This window comes from Trichophyton benhamiae (assembly GCF_000151125.1).
Source record: "Trichophyton benhamiae CBS 112371 chromosome Unknown contig01293.0, whole genome shotgun sequence".
In the NCBI taxonomy this organism is placed as follows: Eukaryota; Fungi; Ascomycota; class Eurotiomycetes; order Onygenales; family Arthrodermataceae; genus Trichophyton; species Trichophyton benhamiae.
This window is the reverse complement of record NW_003315113.1, coordinates 1259050-1282313: the sequence shown is the minus strand read 5'-3', so window position 1 is coordinate 1282313 and position 23264 is coordinate 1259050. Positions and strand designations below refer to the sequence as shown.

The following is a 23264-nucleotide window of genomic DNA, read 5'->3' as shown; positions in this document are numbered from 1 at the left end:
CCAACTCCGCCACATATCAGTCACGTGAAGAGCCGCAGGCGTGGACGGGCGGCCTAACGCTGGATTAGGTACTTAAGGCAGCCAGGCCGTGACACTTGAGACATGAACGATCTCAGCTTAACGACAGCATTTAGGGGCTTCATCCTGCTCTTTTACGATTCGATATCCCTCCCTGAGAATACTATAAAGCCCCTACTAAGTGATTGAAAATTTCATTACGTCAACGTTCGACTTGCTCATAGTTATACATCGGCGGTTGCCTTCGATCCATACTTACCGCTACACTCCCCCCCCTCCTCTCCCAGCCAGCTTCAGTCGCCATGAAGAAGTTTGGATTCGGCAAACGAAACGATGACAACGGGGATGACAGTAACAGATCAGCTCTCTTTGGCTCACGGTCAAAGAACAAGAGCCCTGCGCCATCAAATAACCCCTATGCCCAACCACCACCTTCCACGGACCCTTACGCTGGATCACGGCCTCAGGGATATGGTGGGATGAGCCAGCCAGGAAATCACCAACCTAACTCAACATACGGCGGACCTCCCTCCAATAGCGGATTTGCACCAGGAAGACAGGCGAACCAAGGGAGCTACGGACAGGATAGATACGGCGGGGCTCCGGCTGCGAACAGTGGTGGTTACGGTGGCTTGGGGAGAGCCGACCCGAACGATCCAGGCATGAAGGATGGTAACAGGGATGCCCTTTTTGGAAATGCAGCTAGTCGATACCAAGAGCGACAGACAAGCAGTGCGCCTCCTCCATATAGCGAACAGCAGCCTGATGGCCCGAGCGGCCCTACGTATGGCAAATACCAAGACCGACAGCTTACGGCGGAGGAGGAGGAAGAGGAAGACATCCAGGCCATAAAGCAGGACATCCGCTTTATGAAACAGCAGGACGTGTCGTCAACCCGAAATGCACTGAGATTGGCCGCAGAAGCTGAAGAAAGTGGAAGGGCAACCCTTGCTCGCCTCGGTGCTCAAGGAGAACGAATCCATAACACGGAGAAGAATCTTGACCTAGCTGCTAACCAGAACCGAATCGCTGAGGAGAAGGCCCGGGAGCTGAAGAAGGTGAACGGAAGTATGTTTGCCATGCATATTTCGAATCCCTTCACTAGCGAGCAACGCCGTCGTGCTCGAGACCAGGCCATCATTGATCGCCACCAGGAGGAGCGACTACAACGCGAGGAGACCCGGCTTGCTGCCTTCCGCACGGAACAGAGAATGGACCAGACTTTCAAGGAGATATCGAAGAAGGGTGAAACTGGGCCGAAGAGGACCAACCTTGCCGAGCGTTCTAAATACCAGTTTGAGCAGGATAGCGAGGATGATGAGATGGAGAATGAAATCGAATCGAACTTGGATGCTCTGCACGGTGCTGCCACTCGATTGAATGCACTTGCTAAGGCTACTGGGAGGGAGATCGACGAGCAAGACCCACACATCAAGCGTATCATTGGAAAGGTGCCTATTTCACCGCGCTTACCTCTCTCTTTTGAAGCAATATAAGTTCGAAATTAGCTAACGTTTATCTTTCCCCAGAGCGACTTCGTGGACGATCAAATCCATATGAACAGATCACGGCTGGACCGTATTCGCTAGATAGGTTTAGAAGCTCCTATCGTTTACACTACCGCTGTTGCCACTTTAGCCAGCCTTTTGCACATTTGCACTATTTGAATAGCAATCTGTGCTTCGAATCACTAGCATCCTCCGCCCTCCATCATTCGCCCACCCTCTTCTCGAAATATATAGTTCGCTTTTAATTAATATCCTTTACACCCTGTCATTTTGTTTATACTTCACTTTATCAATATGAAAATGGGTTTGCCATGAAAGTTGAAGCTGGTCGAGAAGTTCGGCATATTAACCACTTGGTTCGATAAAGTGGATAGCTCAGTGCAGTGAAGATATTTCAATCATGGTTAACCTTTACTAAGGATAATGTGGTAAACCGGTAATCTAACATAGCACAGATATACCGGCAACTGGATGTTGGTATAACGGTATATAGTTCATCGATAGAAAGAAATACAGGGGCCGAGGCAGAAATCCCGGACATAATCCGTTCATGTGAGAAGGCATATATATCCCATTCTGCTTATAAAACGGTATGCCGATAAGTACATGTCCCTTACGGCGGCCGACACCCGTTAGAAAATGCTTAAGAGGGTAGCTAGAGTTGGAACGGCTGATAAGCCGTTCTAGGAGTGGTAAAACCGGCTGTAAGCTGACGCCAACCTGTAGCATTATTTGGCCAATGTAGCAGTTAGTTAGGCCTAATGTCTAATTTGTAGCTCGAGGAACTATTTCCAAAGCCTGTTAAAAAAAAAAATTAGAGAACTCCCTAGCGCCAAAAAGCTTCCCTTACCGTCTGCCAACGTTGCCAATATCGCTAACGCCTGATCTCCATCAATCATAGCCGAGCACGGTCGATGGGGATGCCGTCAATGGGGCGGCGTCCTTCCACGGCGGCAGTAAATGAGTGATCGCATGATCAGAACATGCATGGTCTCATCGAACCGGCCGCTACGGGAACGCTATGCGTGCTGGGCCTGCCACTGGATCTGTCACTGTAACCAGAGCCCGCAAAGAGGCCCTCGAAGCCCCTTAAATTACCCGCCGGGTCTCAAGTGGCCCGAAAGGGGAAAGTCGATGCCTTTTTTTTGCGCTTTCGGCTTTTCGGTTTGGCGCGTTTTGCCGATTCCCGAGCACGGGTGATGACTAAGCAGGATGGTTCGCTTGTGGGTTGTCGAGCTCTATCAGGTTTCTGTATAAATTTATTATTGTTTTTGCTTGTGCTGCTCGTGGTCGAGTGTCGCCTGAATCGAAACGCCTTGGGGAGGGTTGCTGGTTTTTCTTTTTTGATTGCGTTTCGCGGGTTGGTTATCTCGTTTATCTATTGGTGTGGCTGGTTGTCGAGTGGGCATTCGTGTTTTTGACGTTGCGGCCCGTCAGCCGTCTGAAGGGCGATGCTTGCAGCGGGACCCTGGCGAAGGAACGCAATAATGGAATGATATATCTGACTCCCTTCCTATTTGCAACTTTGACAGGACGGCACAGACAAGAAGGGAGGAGGGCACACACAGAGAGAGAGACAGGTCTCGTCCGGGATTGCTATGTCCATGGCGCTTGGCCTTTCGCCTTTTCGAACGTGTAATTGATACCTGGTGTAGGTTCAGCGGATTCAGACAAGGTCAATGAAACATTGTCTGGAGACGTAATTACTGCCTATGGCAATAATATTAGTGATGATATCAACATGGTCAGCAGGCTGAGGGAGGAAGGCTATATGATGGGATGACCGTTGGCTGGATGCTTGCAAGACTCGACCGAGTGCTGAGGATACTATGGCGTGGCTGGCATATAATGACTTCCAAGGGAGGTTTCGCTTGGCAGTCTGGCATACGTAGCCATCCAAGAAGATTTCTAAGAGGTGAGTCAGTAAGTCAGTGATGATGCAGGACGGGGATCAGGAAGGCTGACCTACCATGGACCGTATCCCGTGTTTAGCAGTGACAAAAGCGATGGCAGACCAAGAGATATTAAAAGGGAGATTTTGCATAACGTAGTTGTTCATTAAATGCTAGATAGCCGAATCCAACAAGATACTCAAGGCATCTTAACTGTACGGAGCGATACTGATAGACATGAGGAAAAAATGCACATGACGCTCCGTTCTAGCGCAGGCCAAACAAGTGTAAAAGGGTAGAATAGAAGGTAAACTCGACGAAACGCAGGGTATATGAATTCATCGTGGAAGTATCAGAGAGTAGGAGAAAAAAGAAAAAAAAGAAAAAAAAAAAAACCGAATATCCCAGGGTTAACAAAAAAATGAAAAGAAAAAATAAAATAAAAAAATAGGGAAAATAATGAAGCCTCAAAACCAGGTAAAGACAGGATGAAATCGTAAGAGGAAAAGAGACAACTCCTTCTATCACAGATGACGAATGGGGGAAAAAGAGGAAAAAGTAAAAAAAGGGACAGAGAGGAAACAAACAAATAGCGTTCAACTCGGAGTGCCGATTTATGATAAAGCAGCCTGAATACCCCCTACCGGATTGGGGATCGCGCCCCTATTGCCCCGTATGTATAATTCAGTGCACCGCCGTGGGGTAGATGAGGGAAGAAAAGAAAGACATGAAAAGAAAATTGATGATGATGATGATGATGGTGATGACACAGAAGTAAAAAAGATGCTCCTGTCGAATGGGTATCAGATAAGAGTTGTTTCCCGGCGGTGCCGAGAGCGAGGAATTTGCAGAATGGAGGAACGGAAAAAGATGGACAACGAAGCTGGAACCTAGTATACAAGGTATCAGAAGGATCTCGAAGGTGTTGAAGTTCAGCCAAGATATAGAGTAAAGAGGATGAAGCGTGGTCGTAGGGTCAAGGTAAGAAAAAAAATGCCGTGGGTATATTTGATCGAGCGTCGTGAAACAGGGATCTGTGCTCATTAACTGTGAATGAGCAGAGAGGATGTCTAGGATGGACCAGACCATAACGGAGGAACGGAAAAGGAGGTTAAGGAGGCAAGCTGAGTAATCCGGAAACATGAAGGTGCTGACGTATAATAATTGGTAGAATAATGGTCGGTAATGCAATGCGGCTGGCTGCCTGATGCCGTTTCGACTACTCCTCCTCTTCAGGGGAGCCAGAGTCCTTCTCGCCCTTATGCACCTTCTTGTGACGTCGCAGGTTAGAAACGACGGAGAAATGACGACCGCAGCCCTCAACATCACAGGCATATGCTATTGCATCGTTAGCGACTCTAGGCTCGCTTATTGTTTACCGGGGTTAGCTTAGAAAGGAGGGGACTTACGCTTTTCACCGGTATGGCTGTACATATGCGTCTGGAGCGAAGATGGCCGAGTGAATCGCTTATCGCAGATCTTGCACTTGTGCTTCTTCTGGGTGTTTGCTGGCACCTTGGAGCTGAACTGGCCCATCATCGACTGTGGTCCTGGGGGCATGGCGCCCATGAGACCGGACGGTCTTGGTAGAGTCCGCGAAGCAAGTCCATCGTATGATTCGGATGTTGTCGAGCTATAGTCTGTCACGGAAGAATCGACTGACACTACCGATGCACTGTAGTATGGGTAGTTGTTCCCGGAGGAGATCGAAGATGCTGAAGAGTGGGCTGACGGGAACCCGTACGAGTCTGCCGACCCTCTGGATGCCCGTGGTGGGTAGATTCCTCTGGGAGTGAGGTCCTGGCTTAAAGCAACCATTCCGCGGCTCGCATCCAGTGCGTCACCAAAAGTGCTCGATGGCGGACCTTGTGTGTGTGGTTGAGATCTATACATGAGTTTGTTAACACAACCAACGTCCCGACCTAGGGTGTTTCTTTTTCTTTATGTTTCTTGTTGCCCTTTTTCCATTCCATGCATGGACGGACTTAGAAAAGGACTTACCCTGGGTGCAGTGGTCTGCTTTCCGGGTGATGTGGATGGTGTGGTGGCTGATGGTGAGCTTGATGGTGAGCTTGCTGCTGCTGCTGCTGCTGTTGTTGCTGTTGCTGTTGCTGCTGCTGCTGCTGTTGCTGTTGCTGTTGCTGCTGCTGCTGCTGCAGAGAGTGTGCGTACTCTATCGAGCCGTATGAAGCAGTCGGGAACTGATGTATGGGCGAGGTCGTGGTCGAGGACGGCTGCTGCTCCAACGATGTTCTCGGCATCTCCTGAGGCATCACAAGCATCTCCGAGCCGCCATATGTAACTGCAGGATAGCTCCCGTTTGGGACCATCGAGGGAGCCGAGACGGGCACGCTGGAGTACGGCATGGAGAGGGCCGGCGGGAGCGGCCTCTGGACCTCCTCGCGCTTGATCGGGTTCGCAGGAGGGATGGAGGAAGGGTATGCAGGGGCAGGAGGATGAGAAGACGGTTGCGCCGACCAAGCATCGTTGAACTGCGGAGGATTGGACTGGACGTGGTTTTGGTACACGCCGCTGTCATACCCCATACCGCCATACTGGCGATGCCCATGCTCCAGAACCATAGTCATTGAGAAAGGTGTTGAGGGCGCGGGTGCGCAAATCTGCTTGATTGAATGGATAGATAGAGATGGGAGAAGAGACAGCCAGGTCTTCTTCTGGTGTGACTGGCGCTCGAATTGGTTTGTTAGGATAGATAGGGAGCTTGGTGGCAGCAGTATCAAAAGGGTCCTTGGGCGGTCGAGCTATGTCCGTTATAGATCGACGATTGTTTCTGGTGACCAAGAGAAGATCCGAAGCAGATCCGAGGGAAGAAGGCCGTTGATATATATCTCTCTTTATGCCTGCCAGACAAGAAGACGAGGAAGAAGCAAAGGTACAGCGGAAAAAGGATAGACAAGGGAGGGAGAGGGAGAGGAGGGAGGGAGGGGGGGGGGGGTGTTAGGGCGGTGGATGTAGCAGGCAGAGGAAGAATAAGCAGACGCAGCGGACAGACGAAAGGGCTCCTCTTTAGATATTTGTTTGATGGAGGAAGCCAAAAAAAAAATATCGCCCAGTGGGGCCTCTGCCTCCGCTTCTGTTGCTTCTTCTTCGTCTTCAACTTCTCTTCTTCTGCAAAAAACCCAAGGGGCCACAAGAGTATTGGGCAAAGGAGTAAGTTAACTCGTGTGGCTGCTCACGGGGCGATAGATAGCAACCCACGATCCCCAGCAAGGGTTATCCGGCTTTGCTTTTTTGTGCTTCTCTCTATATTTTCTTTTCTTTGCTCGAGTCGTTGCTTTTTTTCTGCTTTTTTATTTTTTTATTTTTTATTTTTTTTATTTTATGTTATTTTATTTGCAAGGGCGAGTTTAAAATTACTGGAGACAAGGGGGGGGGGGGTGGGGTGATGCAAGAGTAGATAGGAGGCTGCTTGACAGATATCGACTCACGGAGCATTTAGTTACTTTGATATCAGTTCTGGATTTAAGGGGCAAGCCGGTTCAGGGACGGACACGCAGCCTCAAGAGAGCAACACCGCCGTTTCTTACGCAAAAAAGGGGGGGATAGCGAGAGAAAGGAAGAGTGAGAGTGACAGAGAGTGAGGAAGTCCTCCGTAAAAAGAAAAGCGCTAAAGATGGAGGCAAGTGAAGAAGTGGAGGAAGCAGTCGGAAGGTTGGGATAGGATGAAACGAACACACCCCCATAAGCTAAGTAAGTATATATGTAAGTAAGGAAGTGTATATCTGAGTTCAGAGAGAGACATCAAAAGGTCAGGTCGACCCGAGGCCTAAAAAATACAACGAATCGACTCTTGGGAGAAGCCAGAGGCAGAGTCAAGAGAGCAGAGAGCAGAGAGCATCGCAGAGCAAGCAGCGAGCCGGCAAAGCAGACAGACACAGACAGGCAGACAAGATGAAATCCACAGGGATGAGAAAGAAACTGTAAAGGAAGGGGGACAAGCAGCCAAAAAAACAGTGGAGCATGAAGAATATATTTCCATACATGCAGAAATACATGTACTTACTTGCTCTTACGGGTTTCCAGCGACGGCGAGCAGAGACGAGCTGGGCAGTGAATGCTCGTTCATAGTAGTTATATACTTCCTCCGTACATACGGAGTTGCTGCCGCTGACTCCCTTTCGTTGGCCCCTTTTTCTCCCCGTCCGGATGGGTTCACACTCGGCTTCCTTCGAGGAGGGGAAGCACTGGCAAAGAGGCCATCGAGGCTCATGCTGGGACACCTGCAGGCTGTGAGAATTATACAGAGTTCACTTTCTGTCCGTATCCAGGCATACCGACATTCACCACAGGCCCAGTATCGAGCTTGGTAACGGGAAAGCGACATGTCATCGTTTCGCTCTCGGGCTTGTTGGACACGAATACCGGGTTTACTTGCCCCGACCGGCGTGTCCTGCCAACGAGAGCACAGCCAGCCGTGGAGCCCAAGAGGAAAAAGGAGGGCCCTGTACCTCTCTCTGGTGTAAACGGGGTACGAAAAAGCAAGCAAAGGGGTGGGAAGGGAGCCAGAAAGTGATGCATTACAGGCCGAATACTGACGCCGTAATGACGGGACTTGGGGAGACGCCATTTTTCAGCTTCATCATTTTTTCTTTTCTTTTTTTCAATTACGAGGGAGAAACTATATATTACGTCCCGGAAGGAAGAGACGGACGGGGGAATGGGAGGGATACAGTGGAGTCTTGTGGTGGGTTCGTGATGGGCGACGGGACGCTGGCATGGTCAGGCTTAGGAGATTCTGATATCTGAGGGTTGGGCACGACCCAAAGGGGTAGAGAGTACGGAGTATACTTAGAAGAAGAACAGCAAGCAGAGAGCAGGCAAGCAGAAGAAGCGCGAGCAGAGGCCAAAAAGAAAAGAGACGGCCGTGAAGAGATCAATTATTGTTTCTTTTTCCTGGCTCTTTTTTTCGGCGGTGCGTTGCTTTTGCTTTGGCTGTAGATCGTTTTTGCCTTTTGCGTGGCTGATGAATGGAAATGGAATGGGAAATGGGAATAGAAAACGGCTACGATGAAGAGGAGGATGAAGATGGCGAGGAAGAAACCAGTCGGCCAGGCATGGATGGAAGGAAGCAAAGAAAAAAGAGTCGTGGTGAAATAGGTCATCATGTCCGTTGGCTTTGCGTTGCCCTCCCTTTTCTTTAGTTACCTCTATGGAAAGATACGGTGGTAAAGGTCAGTCAGTAGTGTCTTCCTCTGGTCTCTCCATTCGCCTCTCCAGCAACAAGGGCTAACCATGTCTCCCTAGGTTTCGATTAACTCATAGTCTCTCCCTGCAGTGATCCAAAGGCGCTCCAAACCTTCCCTTTCTTATTCTGTGTTAAACGGAATGGAAAGCAGCAAAAAAGGAATATATGGTGACTGGTGATAAGTTATGATGGGAGCATTTCTTTCGTCACTCGAAAGCCTGTTGCTGACGCTCCGCCTTCGCAGGGCTGCAAAGAAGCAAAGAAAAAAAAAAGGGGGACCCAGCAACCGCGGAGGTGCGATGGAGATAATCTATCCGACACAAGAGAAAGGTCGAACGGTTGGCTAATGCTTTTTTGCAGGTCCCTTGAAGGTGAACGAAACCACTGCATTCTCCCTATGATGGACAAAGGAGACAGCTATACATATTCCTTTCGTAGGGAGTATGCACGTAGAATATAATATGCCCTTCGGTGATGGGAAACGTAGTGGAATGGGGGTTGGGTTTGCCCTTGGGAAACCCGCACTTGGGGTGGATTCTTATGGCTGCTGTGCGACATTGCCATGGCTCGCCTTTCCACTCTCCTCATCCGCCTTGCCATACTCCCCTAATGTCAAGGTCACCGTCGCAGATACACCACGCTGGCGCGGGAGATAGCAGAAAGTCTCCAAGCCGAAGCAAACCATATCTGATGGATAGGATAGAGACATTGTTGTTCTCCAGGTGAGCTTCAGGCTTCCGCCCATAAGGTTTACTCGAGCTTGCCTCCTCGTTGATGTATATATACTTTTCAGCATCTTGTTGTATATATGGTTCGAGGTAAACAGGGACTTTCCCCGAGTGACTCTCGACTCGACTTGGCTGAAGATAAAACACCCAATGTTCGTTCCCGTCTTTTAAAAATCCTGCCGTTCTCCCCAATCAATTCTGTGGATGGTGCAGAACGCCTTTTTTTCTAACAGTTCCGTGGTTCGACTGTCCATCATGCAGGTAGATATCCAGAGCAGACTGCATCGAAGCTGTTGAGTTTGCACAGCGCCATCACCCAGAGGAACAAAAAAGGAGCGCTAATTAACTTTCCTCCACCAAGCCTCAAAACTCTAGCTTAAATATGATCGCGTCGCCTTGCCGCAGAAGTGAATGGTGTGTTGTACAGGCGACGGCCAAGGGTCACGGAAAAAGCTGAGCCGGAATATATTGAGCGCAGGGCAGAGGATAGTTACTTAGTTCAAGTTCAGCTGGTTCCAAAAAACAAAAACAAACAAAAAAGCAAAGGAAAACTGGACAAATCATATCAGCGACTAGTTAGCCTGACTTCTTTCTCTAGCAGCAAATAACTGACTGACATGTAACCAGGCAAATATGTCAGCAGCGGACGAGGCGGACTGAAACTTGCCTTTTCTTTCTTTCATCCATCAGCCATTCATCTCCCCCCCAAGAGGTAAAGAGGACGGACGTCCACTCGCAACAAAGGCCAACAGCGTCGAAGATGCGATCCGTCCATTCACAGCAGCGAGGCTCCTTTTTCTCACTTTTAATTGGACGCCGGCAGACTATTCTTCATCTGCAGAGCGGGAATCGAGAGATAGACAGGCGAAAGAAAAAAGAGAGAAAAGAAAAAAGAAAAAGAAAAAAAAGAAAAAAAAAGCCCGACCTTGGTGGCCCCCTTGACTCGTGAGTGCCCCATAACTAAGTAGATACGGGGTTCCGTGTACTTTCCACCACATCGCGAGGCATCAATCAAGTGGTTAAACTAGTGGTGTGCCTGCTCTGTAGTTATGAACCCAGTCAAAAATGTAGAAATACATTTTTTTTCTATACTCTGTACGGAGTACCGTGTCTAGAATCCTTCGCTAGCTCCTAGGTGTTATTTAATTAATTGGATGCCCCTATCGACGGGAAAAGGTCTTGGAAAGCCTCACACGGGAGCGTCATCGCGAAGACTTACCATACGGAATACGGACAAAGTGTGTCTCTAGCAAGTCCACCAGTAAGATGAAAGACACGTCCATAAAGGTTTCAATAACATAGCAAACCGAAGAAACTATGATTAATATAAAATATGCACGTATATGCATTGGGCACTGTTGACTGCAGAAGTTAGCATGCATACCAAGACAATCAAAACGAAAACGCCCTGACCTCTTTGTCAACTTTCTCGTCTTGCGAGTAACAACATCTGCAGGGATGCGATAGGGCCGTCTTTACTTGAATATCTCACTGACTGCTGCGGAATTCGTTCGAGCGTCTATAAGGTGTTGATTGGCTGCTTAACGGGCAATAGAACGGGTGCCAAGGTTGCTTTCAATATAATTTGGAATAACTCCCCAGGCTGTGGTGCTTTGGTACCTTCGTCCTTGTTTTGATTGGATGTTGATGGCTCGGTATATCTCCCGCAGTCCGATTCTGTATAAACTTCCAATATCTCAACCCGGCGAAGTCGGATGTAGCTGCATATTCCCCCCTCCCCTGCCTTTTTTCTCACAGCTTGCAGTATCATGATTCTTGGGCTCTTTGCTTTTCCGGCTCATATTCTCTCGATCAAAAGGCTCCACTACCGACATCCAGACAATAGGATGTAGAAGTCGAAGAGCCGTCTCATGTTTTCACATCTTAGGTCAGAGTGGCCCGTCACTTCGGCATGAAATATCGAGGGTCTGTCCATGGCTCAGACACGGAAACGGGGCGGAGAGGAAAGGGCCGCCTGGAGGGTCGAACGTTGGTCTCACATGATGGCTGCTTCATGTACGGAGTAGTTACAGCACAGCCCCTTTGCCAATATTCCGTGCATCTTGTTACTGGGGGGGTCGTGGTTCTTTTTCGCCTTCATTGGCCGCAAGGGCGTCTCTTTCCACCAGCTAGTTTATACTGGGAATCCATAATCAAGCATACTTGCTCCGCACTCAAGACAATTAACACGCAGTCTTAAGAGGGAGAAAAGATGAGTTGTCAGGCGTGGCTTTGGATGTTGCGGTGCAGAAATTTTTGATACTGAGGTCGAATTAAGCTACTCCATGGATAAGCTTATGTCTCGAGAGTGATCGTCCCTGGACAGAGAGATCTTCGAAGAAGTCGAGTGAGAAGTCATGGTTACTGCGAGACAAGCCAAGGTCACCGTTACTCGTTTTCTTTTATCCTAGAACTCGAAGAGAAGATCTTCTTCTGGATGATGCTTTTTCATTCCTCTTCTCCCACGCTGTGATCGACTCGAAATCAACGGTGAGTACGAAAAAAACAAACAAACAAGACCACTTCTTCTGCACAGCGACGCCATTCCATGTCGTTCTTTTTTCCCCCGAAGCTCACCAACCCAGCCAGCCCGTCTCCGGAAGAAACGTATCCAAAACCATTGCAGGATGCATTGCATCCTGGAAGGCCGCTTTGCGACCGCCTTTTTGTGACCTAAAGGTAGCTACTGCATATACAGCGCATGTATACGTTCATACTATGTACGACCAAGTAAATAGTATGTGGCCCCGTCCAAGGCTGATCGACATGACTATGCTAATCTTGAGCCAGCCATCAGAGCCGCCACAGCAACAAAGAGAGCGGGCTTGAGAGTCCAGCAGAGAGGAACGAGGAGAGGAGCGTCCCAATCCCAGGTCTCTGGAAGATCGACCGCAAACTTTCAACTCGGGAGTTTTTCTTTCCCCAGAACAAAGTGATTGATCTTCTCTCATGACACACATATGAGATGCAATCTCGACCTAAGGAGAGAGATGTCTGAAAGCTGCCCACATTTGCTTCTTTTCCCAGTATCTGTCTACCCCCATTTCGATATGACTTCGACCACCCGCGCTGATATGAGTATTCAATGTCGGTTTTCTACCGATAAATGATGCAAAACCAGGAGCCGATGGTTTATGATACAAGAGAAATAAAAGTTTCCATTAGTCCGCATATCCGTGGCGCCTGGTTGCTTTTCATATTCCCATAATTATGTCTATATTCCATACTCCGCGCTCAGAAGCAACACCCGCACCCACACCACAACCTCCAAAAGGGTTGATTTCCACCGAGAGGCTCAAGCGCACAGTTAAGCTCCTAATCCCGAAGGTACACATTCCCTTGCAGCTCGCCACAACAGCACAAAGAAGAGCAAGCAGCAGAAGCAATCATGCGGTGACACGTACGGCACATATCTCCCCAATCAAGCTGAAGTCACAACCACCGAGAAATGCCCACCCATCAGCAGAGTGGCAAGCTGTAGAAACAGAAAACGAGCCTGATCTTGACGTTTGATGCATGTCATCGCATGCAATAAAATACAATCGACAGTCACCAAAAAACCCCTTTTTTGCGATAAACAGATAAACTCAGCGATCTCTAGCAAGGATTACCTAATCCATGTTTGCAAAAAGAAGTTTGTGCAAGATGCAAAAAATGGCGGAGGAGCGAAAGAAAAAGTGAAACTCGCTGATGGAGAAAAGTTACGATACCTCCAGTCTTACTTACATACAGCAACATCCACTCTGCACTTAAACAAGTGCAAGCGCCAGGGATGCCATATTTCCAGGCAAACTGGCGATGACATATCATGCACGGCAACCGCGAGAGCGTCTCTCAAAGGCGGGAGAGCAACACGGGTAACTCGAAGCCGAGCCCTCGAACCCAAAACAGCCATGAAAAAGCGCAGCTTCAAGAGAATTCAGCGCCCAAGGACTTTACATAATAGGAATCCCGAAAAAGCGGGCAAGCTCAAAGGAGCTTAGATGAACGCGTCAGCTTCAGCGAGAAGAACCCTGCTGGTGGAGAGTTTCCCCAGGATCACTGCTGGCCTGGGTACAGGGGCGCACCAGCAGACCAAGCAGACCAAGCAATCCAAGCATCCAAGCACCACAGTTAAGTTGAAGGCGTGGAGCTCAGGCGTTAACGTGAGTGATGGTGGTCTCTTCGCCTTGCATCCCGCGCGGTAGTTTGGGACTTGCATTGCCTGTTGAGTGGGGGAGAAAGAAAAAGCAAACCTCTAGTGATAGTGGTGGTGGTTGGGGGGGGGGGGTGAAGGACAGTCAGACGGCGAAGTGGAACCAAGACCACACGAGCATGAATTGCAAAAGCGAGGCCAGGGAGACAGTATCAAGTCTGCCATACCAGTTATCCAGCCAGAAGAAGAAGCGTTTCTAACAAAGCCGACACAACGGAGTAGGATACTCGGGATCCCAAAGCGGTGTTATCAAATGGCTTGCTCGATACGGGAATTTACTCGATATCACGATCTTGGCGGTTTGATTTTGACTGCTTTCTCAACCTGTTTTCTTTTCCCCCTTCCCTTTTCAATTTCTTTTTTGGCCATCTACAATCATTTTGTAGGGAACTAGCTTCATGCTTTGTGACGACACCGACATATTTGTGGCGACTTCCAACATCAGGGGGATGGGATCCAGGGGGGGTCAGGAAATTTCGGGCCTCACAACATCACCAACTTGAGAGACAACACAGCATGGCCTTGCTACATCTGATAGGCCGCACGGAGTACTCCGCGATGGGGATACGGGGACACAAAAAAGAGGGCATTCAAGTACGGTGTTCCAAGATTGCTCTGTGAGTCGTCGTAGTTTTGGGAACGACGTTGCAAAATGGAGTTTATCTGCCGTGTCAAGTTATACGAAGAGCTTATGCGTATGCAATCCGATGTGCTGTGATGGCGTGCAGCTTCTCCAGTACACAAGGTGCTCGAAGAGACCAAACCTGATTTTACATGGTGTATATTCCAACACCGCTCCCAAGCCAGCACGTCTACTTACACCGACGCCGAAGCTCGATGGAAGTGTTCCGTACTCCAGTCTACTGGGGAAGTTGACTCTTCCCAAGGCGCGAAGATGGCGTTATTACAGCCAAGCCGCCATCGAAGGGATCCGATCCTTGACCCGCCACAAGGGTGTTGCAGTATGGGGTGTTCGTTGCTTTTTCCCCTTTTCGTTTCCATCTCACTGCGGATACCACCATCGGCGCCCCTTCTCAGCATGTGAAGTCGCTGAACGAGTCGTCATCTCCTCAGCTATATAATATATGGTATGGATAAAGAGGAGTGTTCTCCAGAGACAGGACTAAGTGACGAACACGCTGGGTGTCCCTCAGTGGGCATATATGGGCCATCCGGCAGTGCTGGCTGTCCAGGAGGTGTTTGAGATGCATTACGTGTCGTGTCTAATTGACCTGCTCGACGTCGCTATCTGATCAGCTCAAGGCTTGGCAAGGAAATAGGAATGCTGACTCAGCATCACCAGAAAGAAAAAAAAAAAAAACAGAAGAAAGGAGACATCTGCCAAGCCTGAAGCCCCTTTTGTCATTGGTCCACACATCGCATCCCTTCGAAGCTGCTTTCGAGGATTCCGGCAGCAATTCCTCCTACCAGGTAAAGAAGAGATGGGGTGAGACCAAACGTCATGATAAGCGGGAGTTACTGCGCATATCTGATACATATAGATGGGCTCATATTATGCAAGGACGGGCTGCCGCTATGGCTTGACTGGTTCAACAGACGCGGGAGACCATATATTAATAGTTCGCGTCTCCTGGAGTCAAATATCAATCAATCAATCAATAAGGTGCTATGATGGTTTACTCGCCTGGCTAGCGCCCGATGACGTTGATATTGAGAGAATGCCCCAACCGGGGAGAGGCACGCCCTGCTAGCTTCATTCCTGAGTGCAACTCAACCTTCTCAAGCTTTTGATATGCCGCGCGCTCCTTATGGAGTGTTCCCCTGTCCTCTGTACGAGCTTTGCGAGACTTGGGGCTCTAATTTGCCTTTTTGCGAAGTCCTCAGCTAACGCAAGGCACAAACGGTTAGCTGAGGATCTCTTGTAATATAAGTGGCTATCGTGACTCAGTGTAAAAGACGGGGTCCAGGACACTCGCACATTACGACTCCTTGATGTAAGGTTCCATCTATTTGGGGCAGGAGATTGAATACTGTGAGCATTATTATGGAGTGCGAGTTGAATGCTGCAAAATGCCAATAATCCAATAGTGAAGCACGCATCTTAGGCTATTCAAGAGTCCCCGAACCCGGCTCTTATGTTCGGTGAAGACCCTGCTGCTAAGCATTATATGACCGATTATATAGCCCAAGGGTCACTCACTTGCTGAACTATACTGGAGAGCACGGTTGTTCAGAGGGTCTAACGTTTCCTAATTGACACTATACAGTGCCGAGTTTTTTTTGAAACCAAACCTCAAACAGCATTAATATCAGAAATTATATCGAGCAAAAAGCCGTTTGAGCACATTTTTTTCATACTCCGTACGCCCACTCGCGATCTTCATAATATATATATATATTCATCCGAGAGAGAGGGAACAGCATAGCAAAAGAGGAAGTACTACTCCGTCGGTTTGGATATTCTATTCCTCCCTGGCAAAGGGATTCTTCACGCTGCCGGCAGATCGCCATCGAGGCTTTCCACAGCTCCAGAGGACATTTTTGTTTTTTCCCCAGCATCCCTTCACCTTCGATACCCACGTTTTGGACGGCTATCACTACCATTCACTCCTGAAAACCACGCATTCGTGGCTCAGATCACCATCAACTCTCCACGTTTAACCCTGAGACGATCATGCTGGATATGGCAACCATGAAAAAGAAGGGGAAAAAAAAAAAAGGATACAAAATAAATGAAGCATTCTTATTAATGTGATCTCCTCAGGAACGGGTGGTCAATCACTCTTGGCCTATCTCTGATCCCAGACCGCCCTGATCTATCTGAGATCTCTGGCGTCTGGAGAACACCCAAGCGACGGACGTCTTCCTGTCGCTTGGGCGAGGGCAGCACAGGCTGATGGGCTGATGGATCATGCAGGAGAGGAGGACCAGCCCGGAGCCAGTAAGCACGGAATTCCTGGTACTCGTAATACCGGAATACAGCGAAATCGCAATACCAAAATTACAATACGGCTACTTATTTTACTTTTACGAATGTTACCGTACTAAAGAAGGTTATCTGGCTTAAGGTTTGGTGAAGTGCAGGTAAAGTTGGATCCGCCAAGCCCGCTAAAGCTTCGCCGGCGGAGCTTTTATATCTCACGAACTGCTTGTCGATGGTGAGGGAGCAAAGGGAGCATGATTCAATCAATAGCCTCCTCCGAAGTGATCTTCCAACGTTTATTTCTCTTTGCTCGCGGAGGATCGCCCGCTCCCAAGGATATGGACATCTTATTGCAGCCATTAAGCTTCGCTAAATGTCCAAATAGTGACGAGCCAAGAGTCAATAGATTCCGGCTGGGCGTTGCTATTTCCTTTCCGTCCTTGCTCCCTCTTCTGGTGCTTGCACTGCCTGCCTGCCTGCCTGCCTGCCCGTCTTTTCCCCCTTCCCCCTTCTCTCATGTTTTTGATAGAATATATGGGTCGCCGGGGTTATTTGCTTCTTTCGTTTCTTCTCCTTCTTCTTCTTCTTCTTTTCTTTTTTTTTTTTGCATCTTAGCTGTCGCCGCCAGTGACAGGGAGCTTTGATCGGGAAAACAAACGAGATGCTTGGGAAAAGGACGAAGCATATTCTTCGGGTTCAACGTATATAACGACTTAGACACCGTATAACGCGCAATCCACAATCAGGGAAGGCAAAGAGATGAATACGAAGTTAGGCGCTATATTAAAATAATGATAGGGGGAGATCGAGTAAGGACATGTATGTCTGGCATCTCGCAGCGCAGTGTGGAAGAGGCAGACAGAAAAGTAAACACGGCCAATTAACTGGATCCAGCTGCAGTCCAAGACCTGGATATCGACCGAATCACATCACCCAGAAGGGAGACAAAGGATTTAGACCCCTGTCAACAGCGAGCCATATCCTCCATACAAGCATTCCCAATCTTATATGGCTAAACCAGCACTCCCCACAGCGTCCGTCCAGTCAGCTTTCACGCCGAGAGCAGGTTACCATCCGATTATGCTGTAACTGTGTGTGTCTACGCGCGTGTGCGGTGTGGATAGACTTGCTAGCGACTACATGGTGATGTCACAGTACATCACCGGGGGCCGGGTTGCTGCTGCGCGTTGCAGGGGCAGGAGAGATTCATCCGGAGAGTCATCTGCCCCCTAACCATGAAGCTGCGTACATTCAACATTACATAGCGCAGAAAGAGAGGCAGGGCCACAACGCCTCCGGGAGCAAGGGGATCTTCCTACAACTTTTTTTTTTCACGCAGTCTTTGGCAGCGGTTTAAGTACTGAGTCTGGGATAAACACCGCTGCTAATGCAGCTCCAAGACGGCACAGGCGTTTGACTAAGTTAGCTATCCTATACAGCCATACATTATTAGCGCTCGAACAGGCAAACGGGACAAAATTCGGGAGCCGGACGAATGGATTGCGCCTCCGTATCGTTCGAGAAGTCAACGTCCATCGACGGAGTGCAGCGGCGCTTCACTTTCAACTCGCTCAACGCATTCTCGCACCACAAACCCTTAACCAAAAAACCACAGGTACGTACGGACTAGACGTGGAAGTACGGAAAGAGTACGCCTTGCTTGGTTCCCCGGTAGCGCCAGTGTACCTCTACCGTAGCAGAGAACTAAGAATGCCCACCCAAGTCGCAGCGTATCGTTTCATCCGCTTGGATGCCTCCTCAGCATTCCAAATAATGCTTGACTCGTGGAAAAAGCATGCAAAAAAAGCTGAGCTCGTCTCTACCTGCTTGCCCCCCGTCCTGTCGTTTTGTCTTTCCTGCCACCGCGCTCCGATATCCCTGCGCATTCTGAAACGCACCGGGCCTCCCAGATGTCTGCTGCCCCCCCCCCACATCCCGTCTTGTTCAGCCTCCACTCCTTCAGGTGCTCCTTGTTTGTTCCCCCTGGCCTCTTGGCTCCGCGAGCCCCCTGCCAGCTATGATGTCAGCCCAGCCGTGCTTGGGGAGCGCAAAGACATGTGGTGAACTGCTGGTTCACTGTGAGGTGAGGACGCCCTGATACTGCGGTCGTTCCGCTATGGGGGCAGAGGGGGATGTTTGCGCGGCTTCCCTTGGTCTCATCCTTCTCCTTTTTTTCGTTTCTTCCTCCAGGGTCGACGAAATCGCTGGTTCCCCCGAGAGTAGCCAACGTCGTTGGTTCTGCATCTTCCACGGCTGCGAAACAATGTATACGCAAGCTTCCATCTACCCCATACATAGTACGGAGCCATACTCACCAGGTTGTCGCCCCGAACCGAGTCATGGTGGAGAGAACGATCGATGATCAGTCAAGACAAGATCATCTCATATCACGACTTCGACCAACAGCAACGTTCCTGAAAGCATTCCGCCTGCCTTCCATGAACGTTACTTTTTCTCTCTAGTCCAGCTTTCTTTTTTGATTCCTTCTAGAGCCTGAGCAGTGCTGCTGGCGGGCATGAAGACACGCGCTTCTCTCAATCTGATAGTATTCGTCGCTCTCTCATGCGAAGCCAGGCGTCTGGGCCTGAAAATCACTTCGTCATCACGAAGATCAAAACAAATACGGATAAATAATGGGTAAAAATGAAGAGAAGAGCGATATATTTATGACCTTGTGGAACAAACTGGCTGTTAATACCCGTTAATCAAGTGGTTTACTTGATGCCAAAGGCGGGGGGAGTACGTGCATTAAAGGGGGCTACTCAGCCACCGATTTGCCAGCTCACTATCATCACGGAACTCCAGAAATAAATCTCAGCACGTATGGAGTGATGTCGATGTTAAAGCAGATACTACGAACCTCTACTATCCAAATGCGTTTTTCTTTTTTGATGTTATTATATCCTTCCTGCGACGGAGTAATCTCCTCTTCATCCACAAATACTTCACGCAGCCCGCTCAGAGTCCGTCACATCTTGTGAAACTGGGGCTGCACTCCAAAGGAGCATCTCAATCGGTGGTAGCACTGCAGTTTTAAGGGAAGGTGGGAAATGTACCTGCTCAGCGCGCCCAGCTCTGGCCATCTATCTGGCTAAGAGGCCGTTTGTGGTCGATTCCTGAACGATCTATAATGAACTGTAAGGGATTGGGATGCAGTGTCACTCGAAGCCGGCAATGCAAATTGTGGCTTTCCTTCGCGATTAATCCGGCTGGGAATGTTTAAACGCATACAGAGTGTGTGCACATATGTGTGCCGTCCTTTAGCCTTGAGGGTTTGTTTTTTTTTTTTTTTTTTTTTTTTTTCCCTTTTGTGCAGCAGCAGCTAACATATCCCATGGGACACTCCTACGCCTCATCCGAGTTCCTGTCTATCAGTGCGAGACTGTTCCAGGATGCCCATTCGTACCATCTTCCAACTTTTTTTTTCTTTCTTCTCTTATGTCTGCTTTGATCGAACGCATATGATACGTCTCAGAATGCCATGCCTCTCTCTCTGTATGACCTGGAGAATGTTGGTCGCGAAAAGCACCAAGTTCCTTTTGAAATATGCAGATAAACGAGATCGAAACAAAAAAGACATAAAACTACCAGACAGCAGAAAATGGTACCCAATTACGAAATGCCCTTCCCCTGTACCTTCACGCAAGTATTGCGTTGTTTTACTTGATTGGCCTGCATAAGATGGCATTGAATATGACCTCTACCTGATATGCTGCCCATGCCACAAAACCATGGATTGTACTCCGTACATACAGAGAATAGAGTACGTCCATGGTGTTTAGGTATGTGGAGTACGGGGTAGGATGCTGACTCTCTCAAGCCTCTACTTGGATTTGCCCCATCACTGCCGAATTCCTCCACTTGCCTTTTGCTTCAGCCTTTGTAGTCTCCTTTACAGTCTGGCTACCCCAAAGGGTCCGTGTTGCATGGGCCCCTTTTTGAATACATCAACTGGACGGAATCATGCTTATCCTACTAGTGGCTACGTTTCATATACACATCAGTGGCGTGTGTAGAGTGATTGCCCCCATAGCCTCGCGGGGAGCTATATCTACCCTAATTTGACGCCACTTATACCAGACAGACCAGATTATACGTCGTATAATTTATACTTAGTATGCCTAGTGCGCCCAATACCCGATGGATGAATGGTGCTGTGCAACCATCAGAAACCCCAGCCGGTCATCCTTCTCCACCGCAAAGTATGCACAGAACTGGAGAAGAAACACGTTTGGCCGCGCTTATACAAGTTGATGTCCACCGTTGAAGGATATTCGGCATCATGAAGTGGTGTAAAAAGAAAGCATCTGGAGTAAGTGCATAGTAGCAGAAAGGGTACGACAAAACACAAGGAGTTCATACCGTCTGGTGGCGGCATTGAAGTTCAATTGCCTTGAAAATCGAGTAAATACGGGACATTCAGGGAGGCATGTGAACCTACAATGGCGATATAGTTACAGCGTACAGAAGACGTGGGTGATGCAGCCATGCAAATAATCTAAAGGGGCAGGTAACGTATACTCTAGAGATTATTATCTGGAACGCACACACGGCCCAGGTACTCTATGAAGGAATATCAATGCTAGGTTGGTCAATTATCACACCATCCATAACCTACATCAGGATGAGGTTAACCGATCCTTGTGGCCAGCGTAAAAGGTGCGTTTTTTGGTCCAACTTATACGCTAGTAGAACTGTACCACGAACTTGTAGCCTGAGCTCTCCTGGCTGCTGCTGATCCAGCTCTGCGGCCAAAGACAGCACCGGAAGTTAGGCCGCTACCTCCCGGGTAATTGCCATGGAAGAGACCACCAAGCATCTCTCCCACACAGTAGAGGCCAGGGATCTGTTCATTGTTGGCCGAAGAAATGACTGTGGCCGTTTCCGGGGTCACGGCTAGTCCTCCAAACGTAAACGTAATGCCGCAGGTAACCTTCACTGCAAGATACGGTCCTTGGTCGACAGAGAGAGCCCAGTTGGACTTGGGGAGGGACAGGCCACCGGCATGCGATTGCGTGGACAGCCCATCTTTAATTGCCGGGTTCCATTTAGCGCCCGTATTCTCCTTGCGATGCCTGTAAACAGCGGCGTTATACTCACTTATCGTGTTGATAAAGGTTTCTTTATCTAGTAGTCCAACACGAGAGCATTTCTCAGCAAGTTCGGATATTGAAGGGGCAGTGATGTGCTCAACAACCTCTGGACGGTATTCCTCTTCTCGTAACCATGGAATAGCCTGCTGGTCCCAAACCTGAAATGCAATATGTCCTGGCTGCGCAAGGATAGCTCTGCCAAACTTTGCATATGTGAAATTTCTCATATCTATACCCTCATCCACAAACCTTTTTCCCTCTGCATTGATCATCAGCCCAAGGGGATAGCCTGATTTGGTAAATTGGTTTGAGATGTCTCGGTCACCTGAAGATTGGGGAGCACTGGCGTCCCATGCAACGGAATGGCACCCACTCCAGTCTCCGGCCTTTTTCGCTGACATATCGCGGATTGCTATCTCAAGGCAATCGCCAACATTGTATGGAGTACCACGGACGAAGGCTTTGTCCCATCCATCACCAAGATATTGCGCCCGCGCCTGAGGGCTTGATTCAAAGCCTCCAGCTGCTAGTATCACGGCTTGGGTTTTTATAGTCATCTCACTGCAGTTGTTCTTAACGACAGCCCCGGAAAGCGTACCAGTGGCAGGATCGGAAACTAATCTCATCAGGGGCGTTGAGTAAACCACACAAACACCCATACGGCGCGCCGCTGCTTGGTAGTCCTGGATAAGACCCTTCCCACCATCTTCGGTTTTCAGTGACATGCCTCCCCAAAATCTATAGCGACCATCAACTTTGTAGGATTGTCGGTTGAGTGATAACTGAAACCTAACACCAAGGCTCGCAAGCCACTTGATCGTGGTATTTGAATCCTGGACTAGGGCTTTGCAAAGAGCCTGGTTCGTCTGTCCATCGGTCATTCTTGACATGTCTTCTGTGAATTCTTCGGTGGTATATGGTTCCATATCTATGATACCTGCTTGCTCACTCGTGACATTGTTCACAATTGGGAGAATGTCATCCAGACCGCTGTGGACGGTTCGAAATGCACCGGCAGTGAAATAGGTATTCCCTCCAGCCCATTCCTCAGGCGCCTTTTCGATGAGAACGACATTCCTGGCACCATTTTCAGCGGCTGAGATAGCAGCTGAGAAGCCTGCGTTTCCACTACCAACCACTAGAACGTCGCATTCCTGTGGGATTGCCATACTTAAATTTCCGGGTATCAGCTAGCTCTGACTGCGGTCTTCTCCCAAATATTTTGATTTTCTTTCTTTCTCTCCTTTGAATAACCGGTAAATTCAACGGACAGAGCCAGTGGCTCTCTAGATACTACGGTTATAATGAGAAATATGGATTGATCTCGCTGTTACACGACACAGGTTGAGGAGCAAATTCCGGTCTCTCTCAAGCGGCCGAAATGCCGGCCATAACACTGACGGAGACTTGTCCTCCACATCACGGTTCCGCATCGAAACTGCTGAAACCCTTACATGGAGCTTTCACCATAGTTAGCTCGTAGTTAGTGTGTAGATCAATGTTCGCTCGGCTCTCATCTATCCGCCAGCTCAAAATCCTTTGCCATGGGCGATAGTCACGAGTCCAGCCATAATTATGGACTAGTGTGCCAGGTGACAGTCAGCCGTTCAACAGGGGACCAAGCCTTCTTATACCAGCAGCATCTGCAATATATGAAGGGTTCATCCAATATCAAACGATGTGTTGGTGAAGCTGAACGTCCTGTCGAAGCGCCGTGTCGTCCAATTTATCCTTTTGCCC

General features: G+C 48.9%; 4 protein-coding genes across 4 annotated transcripts; 2 read left to right on the top strand and 2 right to left on the bottom strand.

Annotated features, from left to right (window-relative positions):
• Positions 1–320: 320 nt before the first annotated feature.
• On the top strand, positions 321–1514 carry SPO20 (Meiosis-specific subunit of the t-SNARE complex; the record flags this gene model as incomplete). The annotated part of the gene is made up of 1 exon (XM_003017492.1): positions 321–1514. One exon carries the CDS (start codon positions 321–323, stop codon positions 1512–1514), a length of 1194 nt encoding a protein of 397 aa, XP_003017538.1.
• Positions 1515–4637: 3123 nt separating this feature from the next.
• Positions 4638–6006, bottom strand: ARB_04419 (uncharacterized protein; the record flags this gene model as incomplete). Its single annotated transcript, XM_003017491.1, has 3 exons — positions 4638–4756; positions 4828–5303; positions 5420–6006. The coding sequence occupies 3 exons, from the start codon at positions 6004–6006 to the stop codon at positions 4638–4640; spliced, it is 1182 nt and encodes a 393-aa protein (XP_003017537.1).
• Positions 6007–7981: 1975 nt separating this feature from the next.
• Positions 7982–8580, top strand: ARB_04418 (uncharacterized protein; the record flags this gene model as incomplete). Its single annotated transcript, XM_003017490.1, has 3 exons — positions 7982–8123; positions 8232–8351; positions 8435–8580. The coding sequence occupies 3 exons, from the start codon at positions 7982–7984 to the stop codon at positions 8578–8580; spliced, it is 408 nt and encodes a 135-aa protein (XP_003017536.1).
• A 12529-nt stretch (positions 8581–21109) lies between these two features.
• Positions 21110–22693, bottom strand: ARB_04417 (uncharacterized protein; the record flags this gene model as incomplete). Its single annotated transcript, XM_003017489.1, has 1 exon — positions 21110–22693. The coding sequence occupies one exon, from the start codon at positions 22691–22693 to the stop codon at positions 21110–21112; it is 1584 nt and encodes a 527-aa protein (XP_003017535.1).
• Between the last annotated feature and the right edge of the window lie 571 nt (positions 22694–23264).